The 27,244-nt window shown below is 38.8% G+C and overlaps 1 protein-coding gene across 3 annotated transcripts in view; it reads left to right on the top strand.

Annotated features, from left to right (window-relative positions):
- The window catches only part of iqch (IQ motif containing H), a 38,537-nt gene that overhangs the window by 1,378 nt on the left and 9,915 nt on the right, over window positions 1-27,244 (top strand). For all 3 annotated transcript variants that reach the window (XR_008636470.2, XM_055174463.2, XM_055174464.2), the window contains 13 exons: window positions 214-289; window positions 384-503; window positions 7,251-7,365; window positions 7,500-7,610; window positions 7,835-8,022; window positions 10,300-10,851; window positions 11,498-11,564; window positions 12,007-12,090; window positions 12,203-12,381; window positions 15,219-15,491; window positions 15,574-15,768; window positions 23,953-24,073; window positions 24,180-24,466. Coding sequence is in view for 2 of the 3 variants with exons in the window: in XM_055174463.2 (XP_055030438.2) it covers window positions 214-289; window positions 384-503; window positions 7,251-7,365; window positions 7,500-7,610; window positions 7,835-8,022; window positions 10,300-10,851; window positions 11,498-11,564; window positions 12,007-12,090; window positions 12,203-12,381; window positions 15,219-15,491; window positions 15,574-15,768; window positions 23,953-24,073; window positions 24,180-24,466 (2,368 nt within the window). In the remaining variant the exon portion in view is untranslated. The remainder of the gene's footprint in view (window positions 1-213; window positions 290-383; window positions 504-7,250; window positions 7,366-7,499; window positions 7,611-7,834; window positions 8,023-10,299; window positions 10,852-11,497; window positions 11,565-12,006; window positions 12,091-12,202; window positions 12,382-15,218; window positions 15,492-15,573; window positions 15,769-23,952; window positions 24,074-24,179; window positions 24,467-27,244) is intronic.

The raw sequence follows: 27,244 nt of genomic DNA, 5'->3' as shown, positions 1-27,244 counted from the left end.
ACATGTACCCTTTAATAGTGTTTAAAAAGCATCCCAGGGTGAGACCTCAAAAAGCTGCTTAAAAATACCAACAGTAAATTTCTGCATATTCTAGTCAGATGGTTGGCTTGCTCTATTATATATGGGGTATAAAGGTTGTTTCATGAAATTTTATGAATATTTAATATAGATACAAAAGCATATGAAACCTTACACTCTTCTAACATTTTGCAGGCAGCCACCATATGAGACGATACCAAACGCACGTTCTCAGAAAAGCCAGATTACTGGTTCTTCGCCAGGGGAAAAGGTTTTTATTTTCCAACTTATTCATTGCTCTTTATATGCTAAAACAATATATATTTTTAAATATAAATTTATAATTGTTTCTGTCTTCTTAACAGCATAAGTTAGCGTTTACCATGCGCCTGCTGAATAACCCATTTCACCCCAAAAACAAGGAGATTGTGCAACAACATTATGGGATTCAGCTTCCTCACCTGCACAAAAGAACCGGGGCCCCTGTGAGTTCCTAAAGAAAGCTTTTACTTCATTTAAAGGGGACATTTCACAAGACTTTTTAAAGATTTTAAATAAATCTTTGGTGTCGCCAAAGTACGTATGTGAAGTTTTACCTCAAAATACCATATAGATAATTTATTATAGCATGTTGAAATTGCCACTTTATAGGTGTGAGCAAAAATGTGCAATTTTTGGGTGTGTCCTTTAAAATGCAAATGAGCTGATGTCTGCATTAAATGGCAGTGTCGTGGTTGGATAGTGCAGATTAAGGGGCGGTATTATCCCCTTCTGACATCACAAGGGAGCCAAATTTTAATGCAACATTTTTTACATGCTTGCAGAGAATGGTTTACCAAAACTAAGTTACTGGGTTGATCATTTTCACATTTTCTAGGTTGATAAAAACACAGAGGACCCAATTATAGCACTTAAACATGAAGAAAAACGTCAAATTTTCATGATATGTCCCCTTTAACTGTCACCGTCCCACAAATGGGCCGTTTGGCATTACAAAGAGGTAATAATATATGACCCTGTCTGTAAAACCCAGGCTAAAGTTGGATGATGACAATTTTTTTAAAGTGTGAGGGAAACTGCTGATCAGGCAGAGTTTGGAAGATATTTTTACCAAAGAGGAACAATGAAAGTGAATAAAGGAAGAGATTCATCCCATTTTTGTGAGGTTAAGTCAAATTTACTTTCTAAATGGGATGTAAAGCATTCTGGATGAGATGTTGGTCCAGGTGGGTTAGTGCTGGTTTGATTCTTGTCAGGCCGGAAGAGTTCGTGGTTGCGTTATTAGTCAGCTTTTACGTTTAAGGTTTATTGATAGTGTTGATTATATCTTGGCCAGGACTGACTGTTGCCTTAACGCCAGCATCTGTCACATGAACCTCTTGAGAAGGAATGATGGCATTGGTGTGTAATAATAGATGAATCCAGTCACTTTGCTTTCAAGCGGGAGATGCGGATTTGAAGGTCACCTGGTTTGGCAGTGACAGCTAAATCTGTTTGTTGGTAAACAAATTAATCTTTCCAAAGGTCACCATTTGTTTTGGTGCTCTGTTCCCCCACCCCTCCTGCTTTCTGCCGCGGCTCTCCCTTTATCTCCTGCATCCTCTGTCTGTCACTCGTGAGGAAGCTGTCATGTTGCTGAGAAGAAGGTATGAGACTTGGCTGCTGAAAGCGGACAGACGCAGATTGCTGCACATCAGCATTCTTCAGAGGATGGCCAGCACCTGATTGCAGTTGTATGGACTGCTGCTTTACAGCTGTCTCAGGACAGGCACTGGTACCTGTTCCCGCATGCCAATAAGACAGCCGTGGCTTATCCAACTGGCACTGTGCCTGCCGCATCAGTATCTCTGTGCCGTCGGCTAGTTCTTCAGTGTGTCTCCAAAGGATCTTCTACTCTCTTTTTTTCAGATGTCCCTCTGTACCACTTAAACAGCTGTGAGCCTCCAAACCACTGCGAACACCTGGCTGGTGCCGGTGGTCTGTCAGGGAGCTCGCTGGTGTGACAACAAGCAGGCCAGAGAACATCAGGGGGGGGAAGAGTAGAAACAGCAGGATGAGGACAATACAGAAGGGCTCTGTCTGGCATGTGTCCACAGCTTGGCACGTGCTCTCAGATATATCTATTTTTTTTAGTAAAATGACTGAATTACATCTGTGATGATGCAGTGTGCAGTGTTATGATTAATGCATAGCCTACTCATCACATAATATCTGTGCTTTACTACATCAGCGGAACTCAACATACGGCCCTCAAACCGTATTTTTGGAGCCCGTGTATGTGAAAAATTTAATTTGTAATATGAAATCTATGATTGTAAGGTGTCAAAAGTATACATATTGAAAGACATAGGGCGTTTCTCAATGTCAAGGATACTTACTTGGCAGGACTGGTCTTTCCAAGTCACTTCCGTCAAAGGCGAAGCTCCTCTTTAGCATTCGGAGAACACGTAAATGGAACAGGCTAGCAAGTGCACGTCATTACGTCAGTAAAAAGGTGTGCTTTCGGTGCTGCGCGCATAGGATTGTGGGTGATTTGAGAGCGCGAAGGATACACATATGCATCCTTCCATGTATATGGGATATTTTTCGAACGAAGGACTCAGTCCTTGGTTAAAATTCAGAGGACCCTTGACATTGGAACAGTTTTTCGACGGATGTCGATGACGTAGCGTCCTTGAAAATTTGTCTTCCGAGGATCCTTCCTTGACATTGATAAACGCCCATAAAGTTGATGTAAAATGTGTACGAGTCTTAAAATAGCATGTTAGCATACACATTGTCTACTCAACCTATTATAAAACTTCAGGATCAAGGGACCCTGATTTGTTGCAAGTGATTATTGGTATGTTGATGTGTTCAGTCCTGGGCCGTTTCTCAATGTCAAGGATACTTCCTTGGCAGGACTAGTCCTTACAAGTCACTTCCTTCAGAGGCTAGGCGAGGCTCCTCTGTAGCATTCGGAGAACATGTAAATGGAACAGGCTAGCAAGTGCACGTCATTGCGTCACTACGTCAGTACAAAGGTGTGCTTTCGGCGCTGCGCGCATAGGATTGTGGGTAAATTGGGAGTGAGAAGAGCGCAAAGGACACACATATGCATCCTTTCCTGTAAATGGGATATTTTTCAAACAAAGGACTCAATCCTTGGTTGCAATTCCGAGGATCCTCGACATTGGAACAGTCCTTCAACGGATGTCGATGACGTAGCAATGATCCTTCCTTGACAGTGAGAAACAGCTCTGGACTCTTAGCAATCATGTTGTTTGGGACAGATCGGACATTGCATAATCAGTGTTAAACGTGTCACTTCCTGTTGCCAGCTGGTGGCGCTATGACAAATGACTAATGGCATCCTTAATAGGGTCTCTGTTTCACACCAAACGGGCTGTAAATTTATTGTAGCTAACATGTTTTTACGAACCTCTTTGTCGTCTGTGACATTGTGTTTTCTCAGGTAATGTTTTTACATAAAGAGTAATTTGTAATTTTTATTTGCTTCAGATGTTGACATTACACTGATTGGGCATATTTTACCAAAATGATTGAATGATTGTATTGTTAAAATTAATGATGAATTATACGAGTCGCTAAATGACTGTTACGAAATCCTAATTATTGCGTTATTTCTGTTGAGATTAATGTGGAACGTGGACAAGCCTTTCATCTGATTTATGCGCTTTTATACGATAATGAGAAGGTACGATCATTTTAGGCATTGCTCTGATGGAATTTAATTCTAGGGGATTTCAAACAGCTGTTCTCATGAGAGAAGGTACAAGACAAATAAACTGAGCCGTGCTCAAAGTATCCAGAACGCATTGCCAGCATGTGATTGATTGCTTCAGGGAAGGGGGCTTATTGGCCAGTTTACAATGTCATTAACTGCCTGTATTTTAGCTCCAGCTTTATTTTAATGAATGCGGAAAATCTGTTGGTTGTAATCACACAACTTCACGGCACTCTCTCGAAATCTCGGCTCGCTTGTGATTTGCTACAGCCAGCCGAACGGAGAGAAAGGGAAACCATATTTCTTGACATCTACAAGCTGCCACCAGTCTGATTAATGGATGGTCGTCTCTCAGCCTTTTACAACAAAGTTTTGTTTGGAGGAAAAACTCTGGTCAGTGACCCGAAGCTAATAGCATTCTCCATGAGCAAGTTATTGAACGAGTATGCTCCCTCTCTTTTTCTAGTATTGGAGGAATGGAGGATTTCGAGCCTGCAGGCAGGTCTTTTTTTGCCCTGGCAAGACAGGGCAGTAGGTTAATACCCTATGTTCTGTCACTTTCAATACAATAGCTTTGACCTTAGACCACAGGGCTATCATTCAGTAATTCCTCCATGTTTTGACAGTGTTTTATTACCTTTTGAAGACATGCCCATTACTTAGTGTGTACAAGCTTTAAAGGGACATATCATGAAATCTGACTTTTTCCATGTTTAAGTGCTATAATTGGGTCCCCAGTGCTTCTATCAACCTAGAAAATGTGAAATAGAACAACACAGTAACTTAGTTTTCATAAACTTTTCTCTGCAAGCATGTGAAAAAATAGGTAATTGAAATTTGTCTCCCCTTATGATGGATAATACTGCCCCTTAATCTGCACTATCCAACCACGGCACTGCCATTTAGTGCAGATCAGCTGATTTGCATTTGAAAAGGACACCCAAAAAGGCACATTTTTGCTCACACCTACAAAGTGGCAATTTTAACATGCTAAATAAATGATCTATATGGTATTTTGAGATGGAACTTCACATACATCAAACATTTATTTGACATCTTGTGAAATGTCCCCTTTAAAGGTGCAGTGTGTAAATTTTAGCGGCATCTAGTGGTGAGGTTGCAAATTGCAACCAACAGCTCAGTTCACAGCTCACCCCTTGAGCTTCTGTAGAAACATGGCGGCACAAAATGGCGACTTCCATGTAAGGGGACCCTCGGTGTATGTAGATTAAAATGTCTCATTCTAAGGTAATAAAAAATAATGCTTTATACACCCCTTATATAATATAATTTTGTATATTATTTAGCATTTCTGTCAATAGATCCTTCTAAAAATTACACACTGCACCTTTAAATAACCTTATTACAGCTCAGGTGTGTCATAGAGTTTAGTGTGTACATGATTTTTTCACCAAGCAGATCATATTCCTGAATCAACCAATCACATTTTAGGTTTAATGTTAGGCTTAAATGTATAGTTCACACAAAAATGAAAATTATTTCATTATTTACTCACCATCAAGTTGTTTCAAACCTATATAAATTTCATTGTTCTGCTGAACACAAAGAAAGATATTTTGAGGAATGTCTGAATCAAGCCGTTTTGAAGGATCGTTGACTTTCACATTAGAACAAAATAGCATGGAAGTCAATGGTGTTCCAAAAACCGTTTGGCTACAAACATTGCTCAAAATATTCCTTTGTGTTCAGCAGGAGAAAGAAATGTATACATGAAATGTTTAAAACAACTTAAGGATGAGTAAATGATCACAGAATTTTCATTCTTGGGTGAACTATCCCTTTACGGTTATGGGTATGGATGAGATTTGAACTAGTTTATTGTACAGCTGAGACATTCCACGGAATTGGTGCAATTTGCATGTAGTAACTCATCAAAATTGAAGTTCATTTTTTATCTTTTTTAACACTAAATCTAATAACACACATATTTTACTTGATGAATGAGTATTGGTCAATGCAGTTTATTTTTTAACATGGTTTCTTAATAGAGGGTGGAGACATTTTAGTAACAGGACTGAAAGTCGGACTAAGTTTTTGGTATAGTTTTAGAAAATACATGAAATATGTTTCATGTATTTAAATATGTGCTAATAGCATGAAGACACAGAGCAAATTCTAGTGATTTACCAATTTTTTATTTTAAAATAAACCAATAACATCAAAGAAATAATATAGGTGACAGGATTGAACGTTAAGGTTGACATTCACAGTCATAGCATCAAAATCGTAAAATATTCAGAAAAGAATATGAGAAAAGTACATTTTGATCTTCACATGGACTTCAGAAGATCCAGATGATGTCACTTCCTCTTGAAAATGTGACTTGTGAAATATTCCTAGATTTTCAGAGGGGGGAAAGTGTTGGGTAACAGGACTGAGTGAAATCCTGCACTGTTAGACTTAACTGTAATTTCTACAGTTACTTACCACAAAATGCCCAGTAAAATACCACCATTTTCTTTTCCAGTTCATTACTGTAATATGCATTGCATTATGGGTATTAACATTTAATTTACAGTGATTTACTGTATGTTTTGAATTTGTGGTAGACTGCTGTAAAACAACAGCAGTAGTGCTACTGTAGTTGAATAAAACAGTGTTATAAAAGCATATAAAATGGAAAAATAAAATATATTTATGAAATAAAATAAATACATTTTATTTGTTATGCTTTTAGCAGTGAAGAAAATTTCAAAATGTGAATTGTTGTAAATTATTTATTGAGAATTGTAGATAAAAACAAGAAAGGGATTATGGATAAATGTTTGACCGTCAGATTTGAATTTGACCTCAAAATTCAAAACACTAGTGACACCAAGATTACGCTCCTCAGAATGTCGGGAGGGTGACAGATAAGGCTACTTGGGGAGTGTAGCGAGTAACTTTTTTTAAGTGACTCTGTGGCACTGTGGTAGAGTTATGGACCCAAGACAAGGGTGACCCGGGTTCCATTCCCCTTCAAGGCAATATATTTTTTAAAACTAGATTACAGTAAGGGTATTATACTGTAAAATGGAACTGCGGTAAAGGCATCATACTGTAAAAAACATGTACAGTTATGGTACTGTAATGGGGCTGTTACAGTAACTCAGTTAACGCATAATACAATGAAAAGTCTAACAGTGTGGGGACATGACTAAAATGTGCATTTTATCTAAAATTATATGACTTTTTAAATGGTAAAAAATATTTAAAGCAATTATGGGATATGGACCAACACAAAAATGCAAAAAATAAATAAAGATATGTAAAGAATTGTATGCTTTATATTTAAAGGTAAAGTACAGAGATAGAGAGCAGGGATGGATATTAAATGCTGTTTTTCAGTGTTCTATGGAGTTTTTATTAATGTTTTAAATGACATGAAACTTTGCTTAATAATAAAAAGATGTCGATCCAGGAGCACATCTGGCTTGGCAGGGTTAGACAGAATATTATATATTATAGTAGAATAGTCAATATTATAGTTGTTTTGCCGTTTTAGGTGGGACCTCAAAAAGTCATTGGAGCCGCTGTGGGAAATTTAGCTGCAATACCAGGATGCCAACCTGGTCTCTACCCCAAACCACCACCACCCTTTGAAGAGAACTTAAATTCAGGTATGACCTCTAATACGTCTGTTTGTTTGTTTGTGGATTCTTGTATGTGTTCAGTTGTGATAACTTGCATTCCTAAAATATTCTGCGTACAGATCCTCTCTAGAGACTGTAACATAACTTGCTTGGTTTTTCAGGCAATGCAGTGCTGCTGCCCTTAGCAGCTGACCCCTCATCAGTTCAAACCCCAGTACCGCCCAGAGCTGCCCATTTGCTCAGGAGAGAGGACAGTGGCCAAACTAAGATGGGTCAGTCTATTTTCGCAATGTCATTAGAAACTTTCAGCCTACATTTTAAAGTCAAAAAGCATACTTTTTTATGTTTATGCCATATTACGCCTATATTGTTTATTATAATCTACAATCATACAGACAGTATTTGCAAAAGAAAATTTACTAAATTAGTGTAGTCTTTCTTCAGAGTATAAGAATTAGACATTTAAATATATCTGTAGTATGTACTTCTACTGTAGATGAGTCAGAAAAGGAACGTAAATGGCAGGTGGTTGTGAACAGAGAAGATGGAATGGCTCTTGGAAGGTCAACAGAGGGTCAAACATCCCGGACGATGCGGACTCCACCTCCATCAGCTGCATCTACAAGCACTGATAACAGAGTCCTGACTTACGGGTTAGCCCGACTCACCCCACTAAACCCGCAGGTATCATCTTTACTACTGAGGTACATGATGTGTTAAATGACATGTATGGATACAGCAGTGGCGGCTAGCCCAGTGACTTCTTTTTCGAGTGTGCTCGATGCAAAGTTTGTCACAACATGCATGTAGCCCGTCATGTGTGTGGTTTGTGATTTCAAAATATGTTTCTGCGCGTCAAGTTATCTTATGTGCATCACGTGTCTTGTCAAAATAAGTGCCTGCTGCAGACGCGTCTAAAGGGTTTATGATAAAAGAGACGCTCGCGTTTGCCTGATACTCGCATAATCTCATGCGTAATCAGAGTTTACTGTTAAGGGAGTGTCTTGTGTGTATTTTGTGAACGTGGGCGTCTCTTTTATCATCAACTTATTGATGCATGTGCAGCAGGCACTTATTTTGACTTATTTTGTGATGCACATGGTTCACATGACACAGCAAACACATATTTTGAAAACACCAGCAACACACATTACACTAAGAAGTTACACATATTTTGAATTTGCGCCCCTCGGATGAGCAGTCACGAGCAGGCAGTGTCTCTCTAATGTATTTCTAATAATCATTTGCTTTTCAATAGTGCTTTATATGCGATTATACTATATTTTGATTACGAGCACACAAATATGCAGGCTGGTCAGCTTTAGAGTTGACTGATAGTCAATTTTCCTTTTGGCAGTTTTCTCTAAGTAGTGACCCCTGACGTAATGTTGACTAATAGTCTCAGGAATAGCTTTAGGGCACATATATAGGTAATGATTTTAAATGATCACTCTCTACAGGCCATCGACATTTTATAATTATGATTTGCTGCAAAAAATATAAAAAGCTTGATTTACAAAAAAATTAAGCTTGATCTGTTTCCAATTGTGTGTGTTTTTTGTGTGTAAAGTCAGTTATCTAAAAGTCAGTAAAAAAAACCATAGAAATCAGTGAAATAGCGCAAATTTACATATTGTACATCAAATTTAGTATTGCATATCAAATGTCCATATGTGGAGTTTGGGGGGGGCGCATGAGAGGGCACACCAGGCAAGAGCCAATTATGATTTTGTCTGAGCTATTAATGAAATAGAAATATGAGATTTCTTATTTTATTTGTCTATTCTTAATACTTTAATGGGTAGACTGAGTAACCTAAGGCTAATTTAATTCCTTTCAACCATATTTTAAGGGGAAATCTGACTTTTTCCATGTTTAAGCAGTGTTGGGGAAAGTTACTTTTAAAAGTAATGCATTACAATATTAAGTTACTCTCAAAAAAGGTAACTAATTGCGTTACTTAGTTACTTTTCACGGAAAGTAATACTTATGTTACTTTTGCTTGGCTGAGGCTTGATCTTTTTCAGGCCTTGCAGGTGTTTTATATGACTGAAAAGTTCTGCATTCAGAAACTGCATATTTCAACAAAAAAATGTCGAGCTCTGGCTTGCCATCTCAGTTTCTGCCTCAAACTGTTCCCACACAGGCGTGTACGCATAGAGTGCATAATGTGACTTTAGTTTAATTCAGTACATCATTTTTTAAAATCAAATTAATTAAACTAAAAAAGTAACTTGCACTACTTTTTTGAAAAATTAACTCAAATATTAATTTATACATTTAAAAAGTAATGTGTTAGGGGTTGTGCACACCAAAACTTTTAAATGCGGCTGAAAACGCTTGGACAACGCCGAATGCTTTCTTCAGCTAACCGCTTTGGTAGCTCTGATACGTCAGCTGTGAGACAGTTGGTTGCTGTGATACTTGTCCCGCCCCTCCTCCACTGTGATTGGACTCAGTTGAGAACCAGGCGCCGGTTTTCAGCGCTGGTTTTCTGCTGGCTTATTTGAAAAACTACGAGCTTCCGTTGGAAACAATCGAAAACACGCGCCGGCCGCGGGCGTAAAAGTTTTGGTGTGCACGCCCCCTTACTTTCATTACTTCAGAAAAGTAATATTATTACGTAATGCACATTACTTGTAATGCATTACCTCCAAAACTGTGTTTAAGTGCTATAATTTGGTCCCCAGTGCTTCTATCAACTTAAAAAATGTGAAAAAGATCAACCCAGTAACTTAGTTTTGGTAAACCATTCTCTGCAAACATGTGAAAAATAGGTCATTAAAATTTGGCTCACCTTGTGATGTCAGAAGGGGATAATACCGCCCCTTAATCTGCACTTTCCAACCATGACACTGCCATTTAGTGCATATCAAGGTTATATTTTTACAGAATGACTTTAGCTGGGCAAGGTCACATTTGTAATCCCTCTTTATTCAATATAAATTTCTCTTTTTTTAGAACGTCCCAATGCCAACTGCTTTCAGCAAATACCATTTCACCATAGTTAAGGGTCAGATTGATACAAGTGCTCCAGACTACTGTAGGTTTAAAAAGCAGTATTGTCTGGGCTGGGGTGCAATCGCGGAGGCTTTGGACCAGCTGCAGCGGATACTGTCGGACTACTCTGTGCCACTGGCGCGAGTGTGCGGGGAGCGGCTGGCAGCTTGTGTGCAGGGCGGTGATCTCGACCGGAGAGGTGACAGGAGCCGGTGTGGCCATGTGGAGAAGCTCCTCTCAGTGCTTGAGAACAGGGATGAGGTATGGGACCTGATGTGTCAACCTGGCCAGCGCTACAAAGGCAACGGGGGCCATCAGGCAGCGGCTGTGCGCATCCAGACCTGCTGGAGGCGATACTCGGCCCGGGCCGCCTACCTGCTCCAACTTCGCCCCAAATGGGCGGCACAAACTATTGCCATGTCTCTGCTGAAGCGTGCCAAACTCATGCATTTGAAAAAGTGCCTGCAGGCCTCGCGCCTCCGCCACCTGGAGAACTACCACATCAGGGCAGAGGTGAACCATATTTGTATACATACGTGTGTATATTGGATGCAAATTATGGGTGGGGGGGCCTTGCAAAGCATTTATAATGCATCATTTTAGTTTAGTATGTTACAAGCATGTTTAAATTGCATTTTAAACAAAAATGAAATGAATGGAAAGATATCCTACAATTCAAATTTAACACATCATTTAGATACACAGGCCAACTTTAATATTACGTTTTTATTTATTAGAGCAGATGTTTCATCTGTACTGTCATTCCTGTAACATCTTTATGGATCTAGTATGTCTCTTAATTAGTGCCCACATGTTCATTCATCCACACTGTCACTCACTGTGAGAAAAGACACAAGCTTGTGTATGTTTCCACCCTTTAAACATTCACATCCTTTTAATTAAGCCTTAATCTTCCCCTGGCAGAAAGCTTCATGTAGCCTGCTAATTGAATTAATAGAGGGAAGATGTTTCTAAGTATGCACTTAGCTGATTTAATTAATGTGATTTATGCTTGGTTTGTCTCCATGAGACCCAGAGAGAAGCATAATTTCCCCTCTTTGCTGCCACCCGTGTGACGACAACATGATAAATCCATGTGCTGCTGAGTGCTTTCTCACCGATCACTTTTGTTCTGTAATCTCCTGTGTTTGATTCACAGTATTTGGCAGCCAACTGGAAACACATCACCTGTGCCAAAAGGACCATCATCCACGTGCCATCATTGGGTAATTCCTTTGCATCTGTCTCTTGGTCACAGAATGTATTTAGGAGCACCTGCACACATATAAGACATATCAACGGGCATTATAACTAGCACTGCACTGTCTGGTTAGTAGAGATGATAGAGGGTGAGACTGTAATCACCGGCAGATGGAGTGTAATTTTTGCACTGGGGGTGGCCCTGTGAGAAGAGGCCTGTGTGAGCTCAGATAATTAAAAAGTTGAACCCTATTGTTTTTATTAGTTCACTCTGTTAGTTTAAATGCATTTAATCATTTTATTATAAAGATACGTCGTTTTTGTGTGAACTTTTAATACAGTAAGGTTGTTTCTTATAGACAGCAAAGAGATTGCACTTGCTCACAACCCAGAAAACAATTTTGTGGGATGGAGCCGTTGTTCACTTACTATTAAAATTTCACACTTTAAAACTTAATTGTTTAATAGGATATTCCCAGGCGCAGCGTCTCAGTCTAAGGGAATTTGATTTACTCCAGAATATCCAGATGGGAAGACTATGTGAAATCAGAGGTACACTAGAAGCTTAAATGCTTACACAATGTGTCATTTCAATGTTGACTGATGATATCTGATGAGTGGGAGACATAGAAAGCAAATACAGCTATGTTGTTGTCATGTACAGATGAGAACGTTGAAGTGATCTATGTGTCTCCGGTGGGTCTGGGAGAGGATGTGCTCCAATACTACACTCATCTGCTCGGCCTGCAGGCAGCAATTGAACTGGGTGATGCTTCTGCCCCTCAGACGCACTGTGCCAAACGCTTCACCATCCTCATGCCAGAAGGACTGGAGTATTTTTCGGTATTGTGCACTCTTACATTTTCTTTCTGTGATTTAATAATGAAGTAATTTTCTGTCTCCTATTAACTAATCCTGCAATAGCCAATTATGGAGTTTAACTAAGGCATTATTTAGTATGCTTATTTAACTCTTTTCCTATTGGTTCCCACTTTGTAGTCAAAATTTCACTTAGGGAATCACACTAAGTGGGCAGTTTCCCGGACAGGGCTTATCCTAGTCCCAGACTAAAATGCATGAAAAACACTTTACTGACATATCTTAACATACATCAGTGCCATTGTTTTGTCTCAAGATGCACACCAGTATTGTTTTTGTAAGGTTTGTTTGTAAAAACTACTTGTTCTAATATAACTAAGGCCTAGAGCTAGATTAATCTCCTGTCCTGTCCTAGATTAATCTAAGTCCTGTCCGGAAAATCGGACTAAGTGTTTACTTAAAGGTTTGTCACGGGTATATGTGTGGCAATTAATTTTTCTCCTGTAGAGGGCGTCAAAGGCGACTTGTTTATTTTGTCCAGATCATCCATAAATGAATTGGATACAATGTAATGATCTCTCCCTACTGCTCACCAATACATTTCCAGCTTTTAATGTATTAGACCAGTGGTTCTCAACCGTTTTCACTTTAAGGCCCCCTAGTTGCCCACAACAGTATTTGAAGGCCCCCAACTCATTCAATGAACTAAATAAAATGAACAATAAAATGAACTAAAGCTTGGAATGACTAGACATATGTATATTCGCTAATATATAAGAAAACATCTTGATTTTTGCTTGTTTTAGCTTATTTTAATGCTTGTTTTGTCCAATTCTTAATAATTTTAAAGGCAGAGTCCATGATCTCTGAAAGCCAATGTTGACATTTGAAATCACCTAAACAAACACGCCCTTACCTTCTTTTGATAGACCCGCCCACACATACGCAACCCAGGCAACGATGTTGTTTAGTAGACACGCACCTTACTTCTGATTGGCTACAAGTGTGTTTTAGTAGTCGGCCCGTTTTTTAGAAATCGTGCACTTCGCCTTTAAGTCATCTTGGAAATCTGCTGAGGCCCCCCTGTGGTCCCCGGCCCCCTGGTTGGAAAACACTGTATTCGACTGTGTAATGAAGAATGTGCAAAATTAAACATAAATATTGTGTAATGATGTATTTATTAATAAATAATAATAAATGAAGAGTTTGGTTCCAAAACGCGATAAACACCATTTAAAAAAAATAGTTACTACCAAAATCAGTATTGTATCAGGTCAGTATTAAAAAGTAAATTCTTAATTTTACGCAAAACCCAATATCTGCCGTGTTATTCTGTCATCTTTTCTCCCTTTTTCCCCAAAACGCGATAAACGGCAGTCCTTCTTCTCTGCAGAATGCAATAAATCCACTCCACAAATCACAGCACACCATTCAACGAAATGTAAACAATAATGGCGGCGCGTTGAATACACACAGAATTCTAGTTTTCCTCATCTACTTTGTACATCATGATCAACAAACAAACAAAAACAAAAAATAATACTTTTGATGAAATTGATAAACCTGTGGTGGTTTTCTGTGGCGGGGAAGAAACGTAAGCCACTCAGGCGACGAACAAATGCCGGCTGTTGCTTGTTCTCACAGGACAGCATTAAGCTTCTGTCATGCTAACACATTGACTCCAGGGGATCTTATGAAAAACTTTCCATTATTTTACTTGAAGTCAACAAAAATCAAGCAGGACCAAAACATTTTACAGCTGATCGCTGTCAAAAAAGTTCAGCGACAACGTCCCAAGGATGACAGCAGCAATGACAGACAAAATATGACAACATAAGTGTTTAGATTAATGCCATTAATGTTTATTTTTTTAATCCATGTATACCACCAGTCAACTAAATGAATATAACATGGCAAAGATGAATGCACATTTATATATTGATTCAATAAATTTATAGCATTTTGAAAAAAAAAACTTAGATTTTATTGCATTTTGCGGAAAAAATAATCAGTTTTTATAATAAATCTTTGAAAATCAAATTATGGATTTGAATTTTTTATGTTTTTATAACCTAAAGATGCTATGTGAAAGTTTGTAACAGAAAATAGTGGTTTTCATCTTGTCACTTTCTTAGAAAAACATTCTATGTAAATATAAAAATAAATGTAAAAATTAAATCTGACCTGCTCTGACCTTCCCTTTAAATCAAATTTATCCAGTTGTGCCGCACAATATATTTGATTCATCATACAGTATGTAAAAGTACATTTACTGTCGATCTAACTGACATCTCGCGTGCAAGCAGAGCTGTCGTTTTATTTATTGCAGTGTCGATTCCTCTCTGTGTGTAAACTCTGGCAGACGTGTCAGCGGGATAAATCTCTGTTAGCCATCGCTGCCAGCGTGGCGTGCCAATGACAGACGGGACAATTCCGTTTGGATCAAACATACAGATGTGGAGTAATTAGTGCTTTCCCCACGGAGCCTATCACTAAGCACACAGTAAAGACGAGAGGGTACGGAGGTATAGGGCCCCCAGTTGTCTTTTATCAATTTAACATGTTGGAGTACAGGAGAGGTCACGACCCCTCCGGCTGTAACGTAATGGGCCCAATGTGTGTGCAAGCGCTCATAAATTACAACTATAGACAAAGCGAGGAGTAAGACCTTACAGCTGGAGCGGAGAGGACAGTTATTTATGTACACAAAGACCTTTGAGATTTCACCTTCAGGCGGGAAAATATACATAACGTAGCAGTTTTTTTTAAAGCGCTGTACAGTATATACAGTAATAATAATCCAATGTACATGCAGGACAGCAGCTTCTACATTCTTCAGTTTGACCCACATTCTGTTTCAGAACAAAAACATGTGTTTAGCTTCGATCCTAAAGTACAGCCCACGAACGCTGAAGCGCATCAAGAATTTGATCCAGGGGAAGCAGGCCTACATGGTCGCTGGTGTCACCCATATCGATGACCTGGCCGTGGCAGATGAGCTGGAAGTTCCTCTTTTAGGCACAGAACCTGCAGTGGTCCACCTATATGGAACTAAATCTGGAGGAAGACGGATCTTCAGTAGTGCAGGAGTTAACACACCTCCAGGAAAATGGGATATTTATACCCTAGAGCAGGTCAGTGTGATAGTCATGTGTGCACCATATATTCAAATATATGGATTTTATTTAGATGTATGCCCTAATGTCTTACTCCCAGCTTTATGAAGGCTTGGCCCAGTTGATGACAGAACACATGGAAGTGCAGCGATGGCTCTTTAAGATTGACAGTGAAATGGGTGGACAAGGAACGGCTTATTGTGATGTCTTCCATTTAAGATGCCACGCTTGGGCACAACAACAATACAAACACCACAGTCCAGAACAGTGGAGAATGTTGATGATGGAAGTAAAGGTAAAATTTTTCAAGTTTATCTTTGTATTAGTTTATATTAGTTATCTTGTTGGTTATTTGTAAGAGAATAAGTATCAGGGTTCCCACGGGTCCTTAAAATCCTTGAAAGTTTGTGAATCTGGGGGAAATAATTCAAGGCCCTGGAAAGCTCTTAAAATATACATACCTAGATACAGGTCATTGAAAGTGCTTGAATCTATTTTATGCAAGAGGTTTTCTGAAAAAAAAATCCATATTATTCCCTGTGTAGTGTAGGATAATATCATAAAAATTCTAGACTTTTCGTGCTAAACTGTTTGCTTTAAATGCTTATATCTTCTGTATGCGAATGTTGATTCAAAATGCTTTTTTGCATAGTTGTGTTTGACACATGAAAACGTCTTGGGTTACGTATGTAACTGTTGTTCCCTAAGAAGGGAACGAGACCCTGCGTCTCCCTTGCCATACTTCCTGCGTTCCTGTAACGCCGTCTTTGGCAATATTTCAGATAGCGATATAATTCCTGGCTCCCGCGTCACCCTGTCTTTGTCGTTAAGCCTCACCATTGGTTGAATTTGATATACACATTCAGACGCACTTACCTCTGGAGGCGTCCCAAAGTGTCACTGCAGTGACGCAACATGAGTTCCCTCGAAAGGGAACCGTAACAATGTATCTTAAAAGATAACTCGATATAACCTTGCTCTCACTTGAAATGTGTCGCCACATTTAGTCCTTGAATTTGAGGGTATTGGATCTGGAAATGCACTTGAATATGAAGTTAACTAAGGTGTGGGTACCCTGTAGTATGCAGCATCACCAATTATATCAACTCATTATGTTCAATTAAATGAATTAGGATTCATTGCTGCTAATTTAAAATTTAAGTTTAAATATTTGTGGTGCATGTTTAAAACCTCTTGGTAGTAAATCGGTTTTATGATTTACGTGCAGTCACGCCATGCATATGCACACGTCTGCATACGTGCATGTCTGTTGTGCACGCTAGCAATACAGGAGTATCAAGTGGCGTGTTTTTAAATGTGAAACGAAATTATTTTGCAAATGCAGAAGCCCTATTCATTATAATTTCCGCTTTGCCTGGTTTTCACATTTACGTGTACGTTTTGTACAAAACGCACCCTTGTCTCAATGACAAGCCTGTCATTACCGAGCAAGGCCAAACTTTGATGCCTTGTTCAAAATTCGAGTGCTTATGAATGAGATTTATGGAAAATTAATAACAAGCCATTTGAATTTTAGCATATTTATGTATTCTAATTCAAGTGTAATTTATTTCACACCCAGCAATCGTTGCGTGCGTTAAAATCACATCGCCTGTAGTGTTCTCCTGAATCTCCCTCTCCATCATATGCTTACAATTTGGCCCTTAATTTAAATACAGTGTTTTGCCATTACACTTTGTGCCAGCTAATTGCAGTGTTATCATCACACGGGCTGTGCGTACAATCAGACCTACCTTTTTATTCCAGCCACTTATTATGTCTTTTTATCCTGGAGGCGAGACAAAGGGCCACGTGTCCTACCTCCAAGCTATTAGCTCAGTCCCTAATTCACACTGAGGCCGAGTGAGGAATCCGGGGCTGTAATTGTGGTGGCATTGGCACTGTTAATTACAGAGGTAAGCGGTTGAGGCCCAGCCAAGCTCCATTATGGTGACGGCAGTGAAGGAGTTTTAAATGGGGGGCTCTTCACCAGCTGGGGTCCCAGTGAGAGAAGTGCGAGCTGGGGCCTGATGAGCTAGCCTGTACCCTTAGGGCTTCTGAGCCATACGAAAGCCAGAACTAGCCTTTATTCTGCCACTTCAACCTTTTTAATCAATGCAAACAGAATGGAGACCACAGAGGTTATTTCAGCGTGTCATTCATTTTCTACAGATCTGTGTTCACTCCCTTAGTGCATGGCGGCGAGTGCCAGAAGCCTGAATTTTGTTAAATGCTCGCAGTTCTGTTTATGGTCACGTATTTGCATACCATTCCTTTGATTTATCAACTTTATGCTTTGTTCGCTATGCTCATTACGTTTTATCTTTATTGAAGCCCTTAAATTCAGCAGCAATTGCTGAAATATTGTAGAGTAGATTTATCAGTCTAATGTTTTTAATTGCAGGGGTAATAAAGGATAAATATTGCCTTTGTTCTTTAAGTACAAAAATTAGTATGTGTAATGTCTCCTGGATATTTGCAATTAAATTTTAAAATGCACATTCGGTGGCCGCCACCACTACACTCTTTGTAAAGACACAGGAAAATATTATACTGATTATGCATATCAGACCGCAATTATCAGTGCTGGGTGGCTTCGCTTAAGTTTTGTGTTTGGCTTTACCAGTAGTTATAAGTCATATGGTTTTAAATGCTGTTTTGTCTCTCAGGGGAGCTGTCTTTCATGATAATGCATCCTTTAATTTCTCCTGTCAGGAGGTCTATAGAGGGACCCCCCCCCCCTCTATTTACCCTATTTGCTGTGTGCACATTGTTTAATTATTGATTGTGTAAAAAGGCTTCTCTAATGTGGGGGGAAGAATACCGAAACCCATGTGGCTCTTTGGAGGAACAGCCAGCCATGGACAGTGTGAAAACAGACCTGAAAACAGATTTTGGATTGAAGTGTGTATTGGGGGGGCTCACACCCTGAGGGGCATTTAGGCCGGGGGCAAACCTCACAGCTATTCACAAGACATGTGGATCTCACTTTACTCGCCTGGGTGGACTCACACGCTACACTTTACAAACATGCACATTCTGCCAGCACATGGGTCATTAGACACGAGGCAGCATTATACTAATAGCGTCAACCGATAGACAGATTGTCTCCTACTTATTTTATTCAATGCATGTGGGATTACATGCTATATCATGTTATTTTATTAGATTATGAATGTAATGGCACTTTATGCTTTCACGTTTGATAAATATTGCAATTTTGAAAGAAAGAAAGAGTTGTATGTTTTTACTTGTTCAAAATGTAGATTTTTATTTCCTGAGATAAAACAATTTAATCTCATCTTTATATCACAGTCTTATTTAACCCTTTAAACATCAAGATTCAAAAAAAATATCTAACAGGTTAAAGCAATTCAGTTCTCAGAAGCCTGTTCAAGGGTTAAACCCTCATAAAGGGTTAACAAAATGTTTGCCGACTTCAAACAAGTCTCCTATTTGTCTAAAAAGAAATGCTGTTAAATATATTCGGAACTGAAATGTGTCTCAATGTGTTGCGCTTCCAATCACAGAGATCAAACAGCAATCACAGCACACTTGAGATGTCTATTTTATTTTTCTATTGTCAGATAGCTCATCTTTATGTGGAAGCCAAGCAAGCCTTGAATCCTCTCCTCACAGTACAGTTCGCAGTTTAAGTCCAAATAAAGAATGACAAAAATTATTCCCTCTCGCTTTTCTTTCCTCCCTGCTGTTTATGTGAACTGCATTGGCAAATTCTCCGAGCGCGCCTACTCTTTCGGAGGAACGCGGGCCGTTTCCTTACACTTCTTGCCGCATCATTGTGTGCTTTATGGCTTGTGTCGGGGTGAAATCACTGCGCAGCGATTGACCCTGGTTCTTATAGTACTTGAATATGATGATGGCTGTTTCATGACTTGAGTATCAACAGCATCTTTCCTCACCAACGTCACACAGTATCTTCACTGATGTCAGCGGTGACATTTGTATGAGGAATTTGAATGTAATGGACTTTTTGAAGATCTAAAATTGCTTAAGCCTAACCAGTTAATACAAATGAAACCTTTTCATGGTTTTAGGATATGGCCTTTAACTTGTTGTGTATTTTGAAATAAAAAAAGATCGCAAAGAATCTTTTTATAAAATGTTTTCATACTAGTTTTACTGTTTATAGTTAGAACTTCATATACAGCCTTTACGAAATTGTTTTAATACATTTAAAACAAAAAAACATGGTTACTTGTTAAATCATGGTTACCACAAAATACCCATGGCTTTTTTAATCAACAAGTTAAAACATGGGAAAATACCCTGTCAGAAAAAAATAGTCAAGATTTGTACCCCAGCTGTCACTGGGGCGGTACACTTTCAGTACAGCTTTATTTCTATTCAATTCATTTTTATTTATATAGAGCTTTTCACAATTGTTTAATTGTTTCAAAGCAGCTTCACATTAAAGGAGTAGTAAATTTTCTTTTAAAAAATCCTGATAATTTACTCACCACCATGTCATACAAAATGTTGATGTCTTTTTTTGTTCAGTCGAAAAGAAATTATGTTTTTTGAGGAAAACATTCCAGGATTTTTCTCATTTTAATGGACTTTAATGGACCCCAACACTTAATGCAGTTTAAAATTGCAGTTTCAAAGGACTCTAAATGATCCCAAACAAGGCATAAGGGTCTTATTTAGCGAAATCATTGTCATTTTTGGCAAGAAAAATAAAAAATATGCACTTTTGAACCACAACTTCTCGTCTTCCTCCGGTCCTCGGACGCGCCAGCGCGACCTTGCGTAATACGTCATCACGTCAAGAGGTCATGGATGACGAATGCGAAACTACGCCCCATATTTTACAAGTGTGGGGAAAGAGGACCGTTCCGGCGTTGTTATATGTCGAATGATACTAATTAATGTCTTCGTGTCAGTTTATTGTTTGAAATGGTCCACAAATGTGCGTTTCATATATGTAACACGTGACCTTTCTACGTCATTACGCAATTACGCGAGGTCGCGCCGGCGCGTCACAGGACCGGAGGAAGACGAGAAGTTGTGGTTTAAAAGTGCATATTTTTTATTTTTCTTGACAAAACTGACAATCGTTTTGCTAGATAAGACCCTTATGCCTCGTTTGGGATCATTTAAACTGCATTAAAACTGTTAAGTGTTGGGGTCTATTAAAGTCCATTAAAATGAGAAAAATCCTGGAATGTTTTCCTCAAAAAACATAATTTCTTCTTGACTGAACAAAGACAGACATCAACATTTTGGATGACATGGTGGTGAGTAAATTATCTGGATTTTTTTTAAGGGGGTTTTCACACCTGCCTTGTTTAGTTCGATTTAATCGTACCAGAGTTCGATTGCTCAGTTCGTGCAGTTCGTTTGGGCAGGTGAGAATGCAGCAATCGAACTCTGGTGCGCACCAAAAGCGGACCAAACAAGCGGACCGAGACCAGCTTGCAGAGGTGGTCTCGGTACGCATTCAAACAAACTTTAGAGCGGTTCGTTTGTGGTGAGAACACGATCCGAGATCGAACCGACCTAACTGCAAAAGTACTGCACATTTTGGACTAAACCAGCCGTAGTCAACTGCGCAGTGCATTATCGGATGAGGAAGTGTTTGTCGACCGTTTCTATTAGCAATATTAGCACAATGACAAATCGCGGACATACCTGAAGTTGCGAGGAGTGGCGGGCGGAGCCCCGGAAATGTTTTGTCTTCACCGTTTGTAGTGCATTAAACCGTTGTTTTCAAGCCGCATCCGCGATTCATTCTGAAAATGAACAGTTTGTCTAGAGCAGGGGTTCCCAAACTTTTTTTCCTGCGCACCCCCTTCTATGTCCCAACCTGGTTGGCGTACCCCCAATCCCCACAAAAAAAAAAAAACGTAAATAAGCTGTGTTTTCTCTCCATAAAGACTAGTGTTTAATCATGTGCAAATAACTAGGGGCCAGTTGCACCAGCGTTAAGAAGTTGGGTGTAAGTCCTAAGTCGGTCTTAGCTACGTTCAACATTGTGAAAAATATTTATGCCTGTTGCACCATCTGAAACTACGACCAGACGCAGCTACGCTCAGCGTAGATGATGCGCGCCCCCGTGTATGCGTTTAACCACTGTGATATTTAGACGCCATTCGAGTTTACTATAGTAAAAAACTTACACTTACTGCCGTCAGCTAATAGATGACACATGAGAGCATTCCTCGTGTTTACCGGAGCGCTCTCCCTCAAGATGCCTGCGTCACGTGCAGACCCATCAAACACTTTAACGAAAGCCTTTACTGTTCGCACAAAAGGTGTATAATTGTTTGCAGATTCATTATAACAGCTCAATTTTCAAACAAAATTAAATGAAAGCTTTTAATAAGTTCTCTGCAGTGTCTGTAAGTATTTATGTATTTTATTATATAATTCATTGGCGGTCTCTCTACCATGCATGAAAACACATTGCTCGCGTATCCTGTGCATTAGACGCACCCATGTCTCGTCACATTTCATTATTTCTATTTTTGCCATAAAAAAGTCTCTCTCTTTTGGTCCCTCTCCTCCTTCGTGACTAACAACTTTATCATAAGACATCCCACACTTGACAGTTTTCCTGATTTTAGCAAGTTACCCTGATAGCACACATACATCTCGAAGACGTCTATTTGATGTCTGCGTTTACATCTGCAAGATGTATTATTTAGATTGTCTGCTCATCTGCAATACGTCTCTGAGACGTTTCCTAAAAGATATCATATAGACATATTGAAGACGTCTGCAAGATGTTTTTGATTTAGAATGTATGTAAAGCAGCTCTTTCTAAGACCTTTATAAGATGTTTTTACACACCAGATGTATTCCAGATCTCCAGATCTTTACCAGACATCTTTCAGACGTACCTGTGCTATCTGGGTAAGCATATTTATAATATATATGGAATGAATGAAACGAGTTGACACGCATATAGCGGCTGCAGTGCATAACAGAAGAGCAGTGTGTAGAAAAAGACAGCAGCTGGCTTCTACGTTTCTTTCAAAAACTAATAAAATTTATTTAAAATAAAAGCGATTACAAAGGAAATGTTTACTTTTCATTTTTTTATTTATTTATTGTATGGAAAAATCCCACTTAAAGAAACAGACCGCCATTACATTTTTCCTCTCGCGCACCCCCTGGTGGCAGCTTGCGTACCCCTGGGGGTGCGCGTACCACACTTTGGGAATCCCTGAACTAGAGCAATCAGTGTGGTGTGTAATGGAACCAAATCTGCTAAAAAGTTACAATGTATCATTTTTTGCTTTTGGTCCGGACCAAATGAACCGAATTACAGATGTGAAAACGCCCTTAGAAAATGGACTAATCCTTTAATAGATGCAAAAGGAAACACAGAAAAATCGACGGACAGCATAAGCAGCAGGATACAGCGGCTAATATTAAACCGTACTAGCGAGCATAGTAATAATGTAAAGTTTAGAAGAGGGTGCTAAGTTAAGCCAATGTCAGCTGACTCCCCAGGGGTTGATAAAACCCCTAGGAGAAAAAACCTCCCAACTTTTTTTAGTCAGGAGAGAAAAGTCCTAGGAGGGAAAAAATCTTGAAGAGACCAGAGCCGGACACAGCTCATTCTATAGAGTATATACTATATAATAGGTACGATTTTATATAATTTATGGGAATTAAAACATTTAAAATAATATTTTTTTTTCACCATAACGAGTTCATATTAGTACCACAGAGGAACATAATGGTACCACAGGGTGCATATTAGTATCTCAAAGATACATATTGGTGCCAAATGCATATCTGTACCTATACATATTAGGAGCTTTTAAAGGGTACTGCCCCAGTGACTGCTAGAGTACATATTTTGACATTTTTTTCTGACAGTGTACATGTAAAAAGAAGACTGTACATGTCTAGCCCTCAATCAGTCCATTCTTTTAATTTGTGATGAGAGGTCATAAAGGTGACATTTCTTTTTTCTTACAAACCAACAGGTTTTAAAAGACACTCACAGAAAGTCAAACATCGCAATTAACAACATAATTAAGTGTCAAAGCCATTATGGCGTATTCTAGTTACAGCAACAAGGGCCGTATTGATCCGAAACAGACCCTGATTGATCTCTTGATCGATTGGCTTGCATAGGTATCTATCTGCCAGATGTGTCAGATCTTGTTGGGGACAGGTGCAGTTACTATTACTTCAGCTAAAGCTATTAGTCTAGTGTGGAGCACTGGTAATGGGCTGTTAATCCCGACACCTACTACCGTTGTCTTTGCTTTTGTGCGACTTGTCTGATAAAGACACACTTGAGTAGTTACTGCTTCATCAGGGGTATCGATATTGTGCTGTATGTTTTTTTATATTGAGGTCAGAAATTGCTTCATGTATGGCATATCGGTGAATACTTTGGTTATATTTGGGACTCTTTCTACTGGGTAATTCTTTCTACTGTGTTAAGGAAAGTTTCAGTGTGGTTTTTGTGTCTTTATCTCCTCATTTGGTGTAGGAGTTGGTGATGAAGAAGTTCTTAGAGGAGGTTCCTCATCTTCTGGCTTTCTATGCAAGGCCTGTCCACACATTCTGCTATCCCACCTGGGCCTGTTTCCTGGAACGCTTCCTCAGGGAAGGTAGTTACTTTTAACCCATTTTGCAAATATTTCTTTAACTCTCTGTAGTGAGTTTATCTGCTTTTTTAGATCTTTATTGATGTGCTCTGCCTTCTTTATTACTAAGGAGGAGTAATAGAAGCCTATCCTCCTTCAGACAATATAACATGTCTGACTGTGGATGTGTTGGTGGAGCCAGGAGGAGATGTATGCATTCTGTCCTGTGGAAATCAACTGCATGGACCCAGTAAGCTGGAAGTGGTTGGCTCCACCATGCCCCAGACCTCCATCTGTCCTGACGTCCTTCACTCCATCTGCATGCGTGTGGGTCGGGCCTGCCAGCAGCGCTCCATCATGGGCCACCTATCTCTTGATCTAGTCACCTTCATGGAGCCCGGCAACCTGGAGCAGCAGGTTAGAGACCCAACTCTGAGTCTTTATGACACTAGACAGCATCGTCTTATGTGGTGTAGATGTGGGTAAACTGTTGGGTATTGGTGATTCTTGCGAAATCAGACTTATGGTGTCATGAAAAATTTTTATTAAAAAAGTAAATGCAAATGAAGAGTATTAAAATAAGAAGCATACAGTTAAACATCTCTTCATGTACTATTTTGCACATGATTTCAAATGACATCATACAAACCAATTTTGTTGTTTTTTCCACATTTAATTCAATTCAATTCAATTCAATTTTATTTATATAGCGCTTTTCACAATTTGGTAATTGTATCAAAGCAGCTTTACATTAATAGAAGCAGTGAAAAGCACAGAAAATCGACAGATAGCACAACATAATACACAATAGTACAAGCAGCTAAATTTGCTGCGGCTATAAATCAACACTAAAGCGAATGTATTACTAATGTAACGTATAGAAGTTAAGCCCAAGAAGGCTGCCTCTCCTAGGAGAAAAAAAACCCGGATTTTTAGCCGGGGAAGTGAAAAAAAGTCCTAGGAGGGAAAAACCCTAGGGAGATATATATATATATATATATATATATATATATATATATATATATATATATATACACATTGAAACGGATATGGAGATTAAGCGGAGAAAATGTTAAGGAAAAAATGTAAGAAAATTTAAGGGGAACATTTTCATTACCGCAATGGGTCCATGACTGGATTTGGGTTCTTTGACTTGGAAATATTTATAATTAAAAAATATAAAAAAAATAAAAAGCTTCAGTGCATGTTATACTATAAACATTTACAGTAAAGAAACATGTGGTATTTGGTGATCATTGGTAAATGTAGAGACAATAATAATATAAATGTGTCCAAATTTTCTCATCCTCCGCAACAATTTTCAATCATTGTTTAAGCCCTCAAGGAACTAACATTTAAAAAAATTGTTGGAAGGGACATAATTGACTGTGACACTCAAGATTGCTACCATTTAAGCAGTTCTTATTTTTCTCTCCAGATAAAAGTTGAAATTTTGTCATAGTACCTAGACAACTTTTTAGTTCTCATTACTGAAACCTTGTATGTAAATGCATATATTTAATGTAATATCATGTTGTGATAATGATAATCTAAATACTTTAAATAATTCTATAAGAAATATTTTTAAATCCTCTAAAATAATTGTTATAGTAAGTTCAGACCTTAATCTAATATGTGCAAAAAATTTGGCTTCAATGGCTTTTAAAAAAAATCTGATGCAGGACATTGTGTCTGGATTTCGTGGGAATCACCCAGTTGCATCTTTCATGCTTTCTCTTATTGTCTCAAAAAATAAAGAATACCTTAAATTTTTAGGTATATATTGAATAATGCTGAATTGAACATAAGTTAAGTACATTTAAATATTAATATGAAAATATATAGGCTAACAATTACATTCACATTATGCTTTTGTTACTCCCTTTATCCAAAGCAACTTCAAAGTATGCATTTCATCAGTGTGTGTATTTCCCTAGCTTTTAAATCCATGACCTTGGTGTTGTAGTTAGCACCTGATGTCATAATTTTAGCTAAAGATACAATAGAGACACTCAGTTCTGTGTATCTTCAAACAAGATCACTCAGAAAGAAACATGTCAATGGTGTGTTTTACAGCTATGAAAACAAGAATTGTCGTGTTAAGACGTTGAGATGGGGTTTGACATGTGGTGCTGTTCTGTCAAGTCTTTTAACACCCCGCTAGTGTGACTGTTCAATCTGGTCTTGGCACTTATTGGGATGTTAAAGAATCACTTCTATAAGATCCCCTTAGGAGCAGTACAGATGAGAGAATGACCAGGAGAGAGAGCGGCTAATGTGCCAAAAGGCTATCTAATAAACTGTCAGGTCTTATTGTGTCAATAAACTAATTCCCATTTTAAGGCCTTGGCCCCTGACCTTACAACACCCCTGCTATGTACTGGTGTCAGACAGAAGGTCAGGCTAGAGTGTCTTGTCTTCATACATTGAGGTTCTTGGTCAATGCTGTAAGCCATGGTGAGAGATTGTAACACCAGAGTGCTTTCTCTGTCCGTATTTTTATTAAGTTTTGGCTTTTTGTATTTTTTGGTCTACCCAGCAAGCAATTATGCATTTTAAAGACATCTAATAGCTGTCCAAACAAAGCCCAGACATCCAGACTAAAACAAATAAGTGAAAATAAAATCAACCTCTAACCATAGCCTAAAAATAAATAAATTAAACCAAACACCTATTCACTGTCAAATTTGGTTACATGATGGAAAATTATACACTCACCTAAAGGATTATTAGGAACACCTGTTCAATTTCTCATTAATGCAATGGTGTAATGGTGTGGGGGATGTTTTCTTGGCACACTTTAAGCCCCTTAGTCCCAATTGGGAATTGTTTAAATGCCACGGCCTACCTGAGCATTGTTTCTGACCATGTCCAACCCTTTATGACCACCATGTACCATCCTCTGATGGCTACTTCCAGCAGGATAATGCACCATGTCACAGAGCTCGAATCATTTTTAAACTGGTTTCTTGAACATGACAATGAGTTCACTGTACTAAAATGGCCCCCACAGTCACCAGATCTCAACCCAATAGAGCATCTTTGGGATGTGGAGGAACGGGAGCTTCGTGCCCTGGATGTGCATCCCACAAATCTCCATCAACTGCAAGATGCTATCCTATCAATATGAACCAACATTTCTAAATAATGCTTTCAGCACCTCGTTGAATGAATGCCACGTAGAATTAAGGCAGT

Source organism: Misgurnus anguillicaudatus, chromosome 15 (assembly GCF_027580225.2).
Source record: "Misgurnus anguillicaudatus chromosome 15, ASM2758022v2, whole genome shotgun sequence".
Classification (NCBI taxonomy): domain Eukaryota; kingdom Metazoa; phylum Chordata; class Actinopteri; order Cypriniformes; family Cobitidae; genus Misgurnus; species Misgurnus anguillicaudatus.
This window is presented reverse-complemented; position numbering and strand designations above follow the sequence as displayed.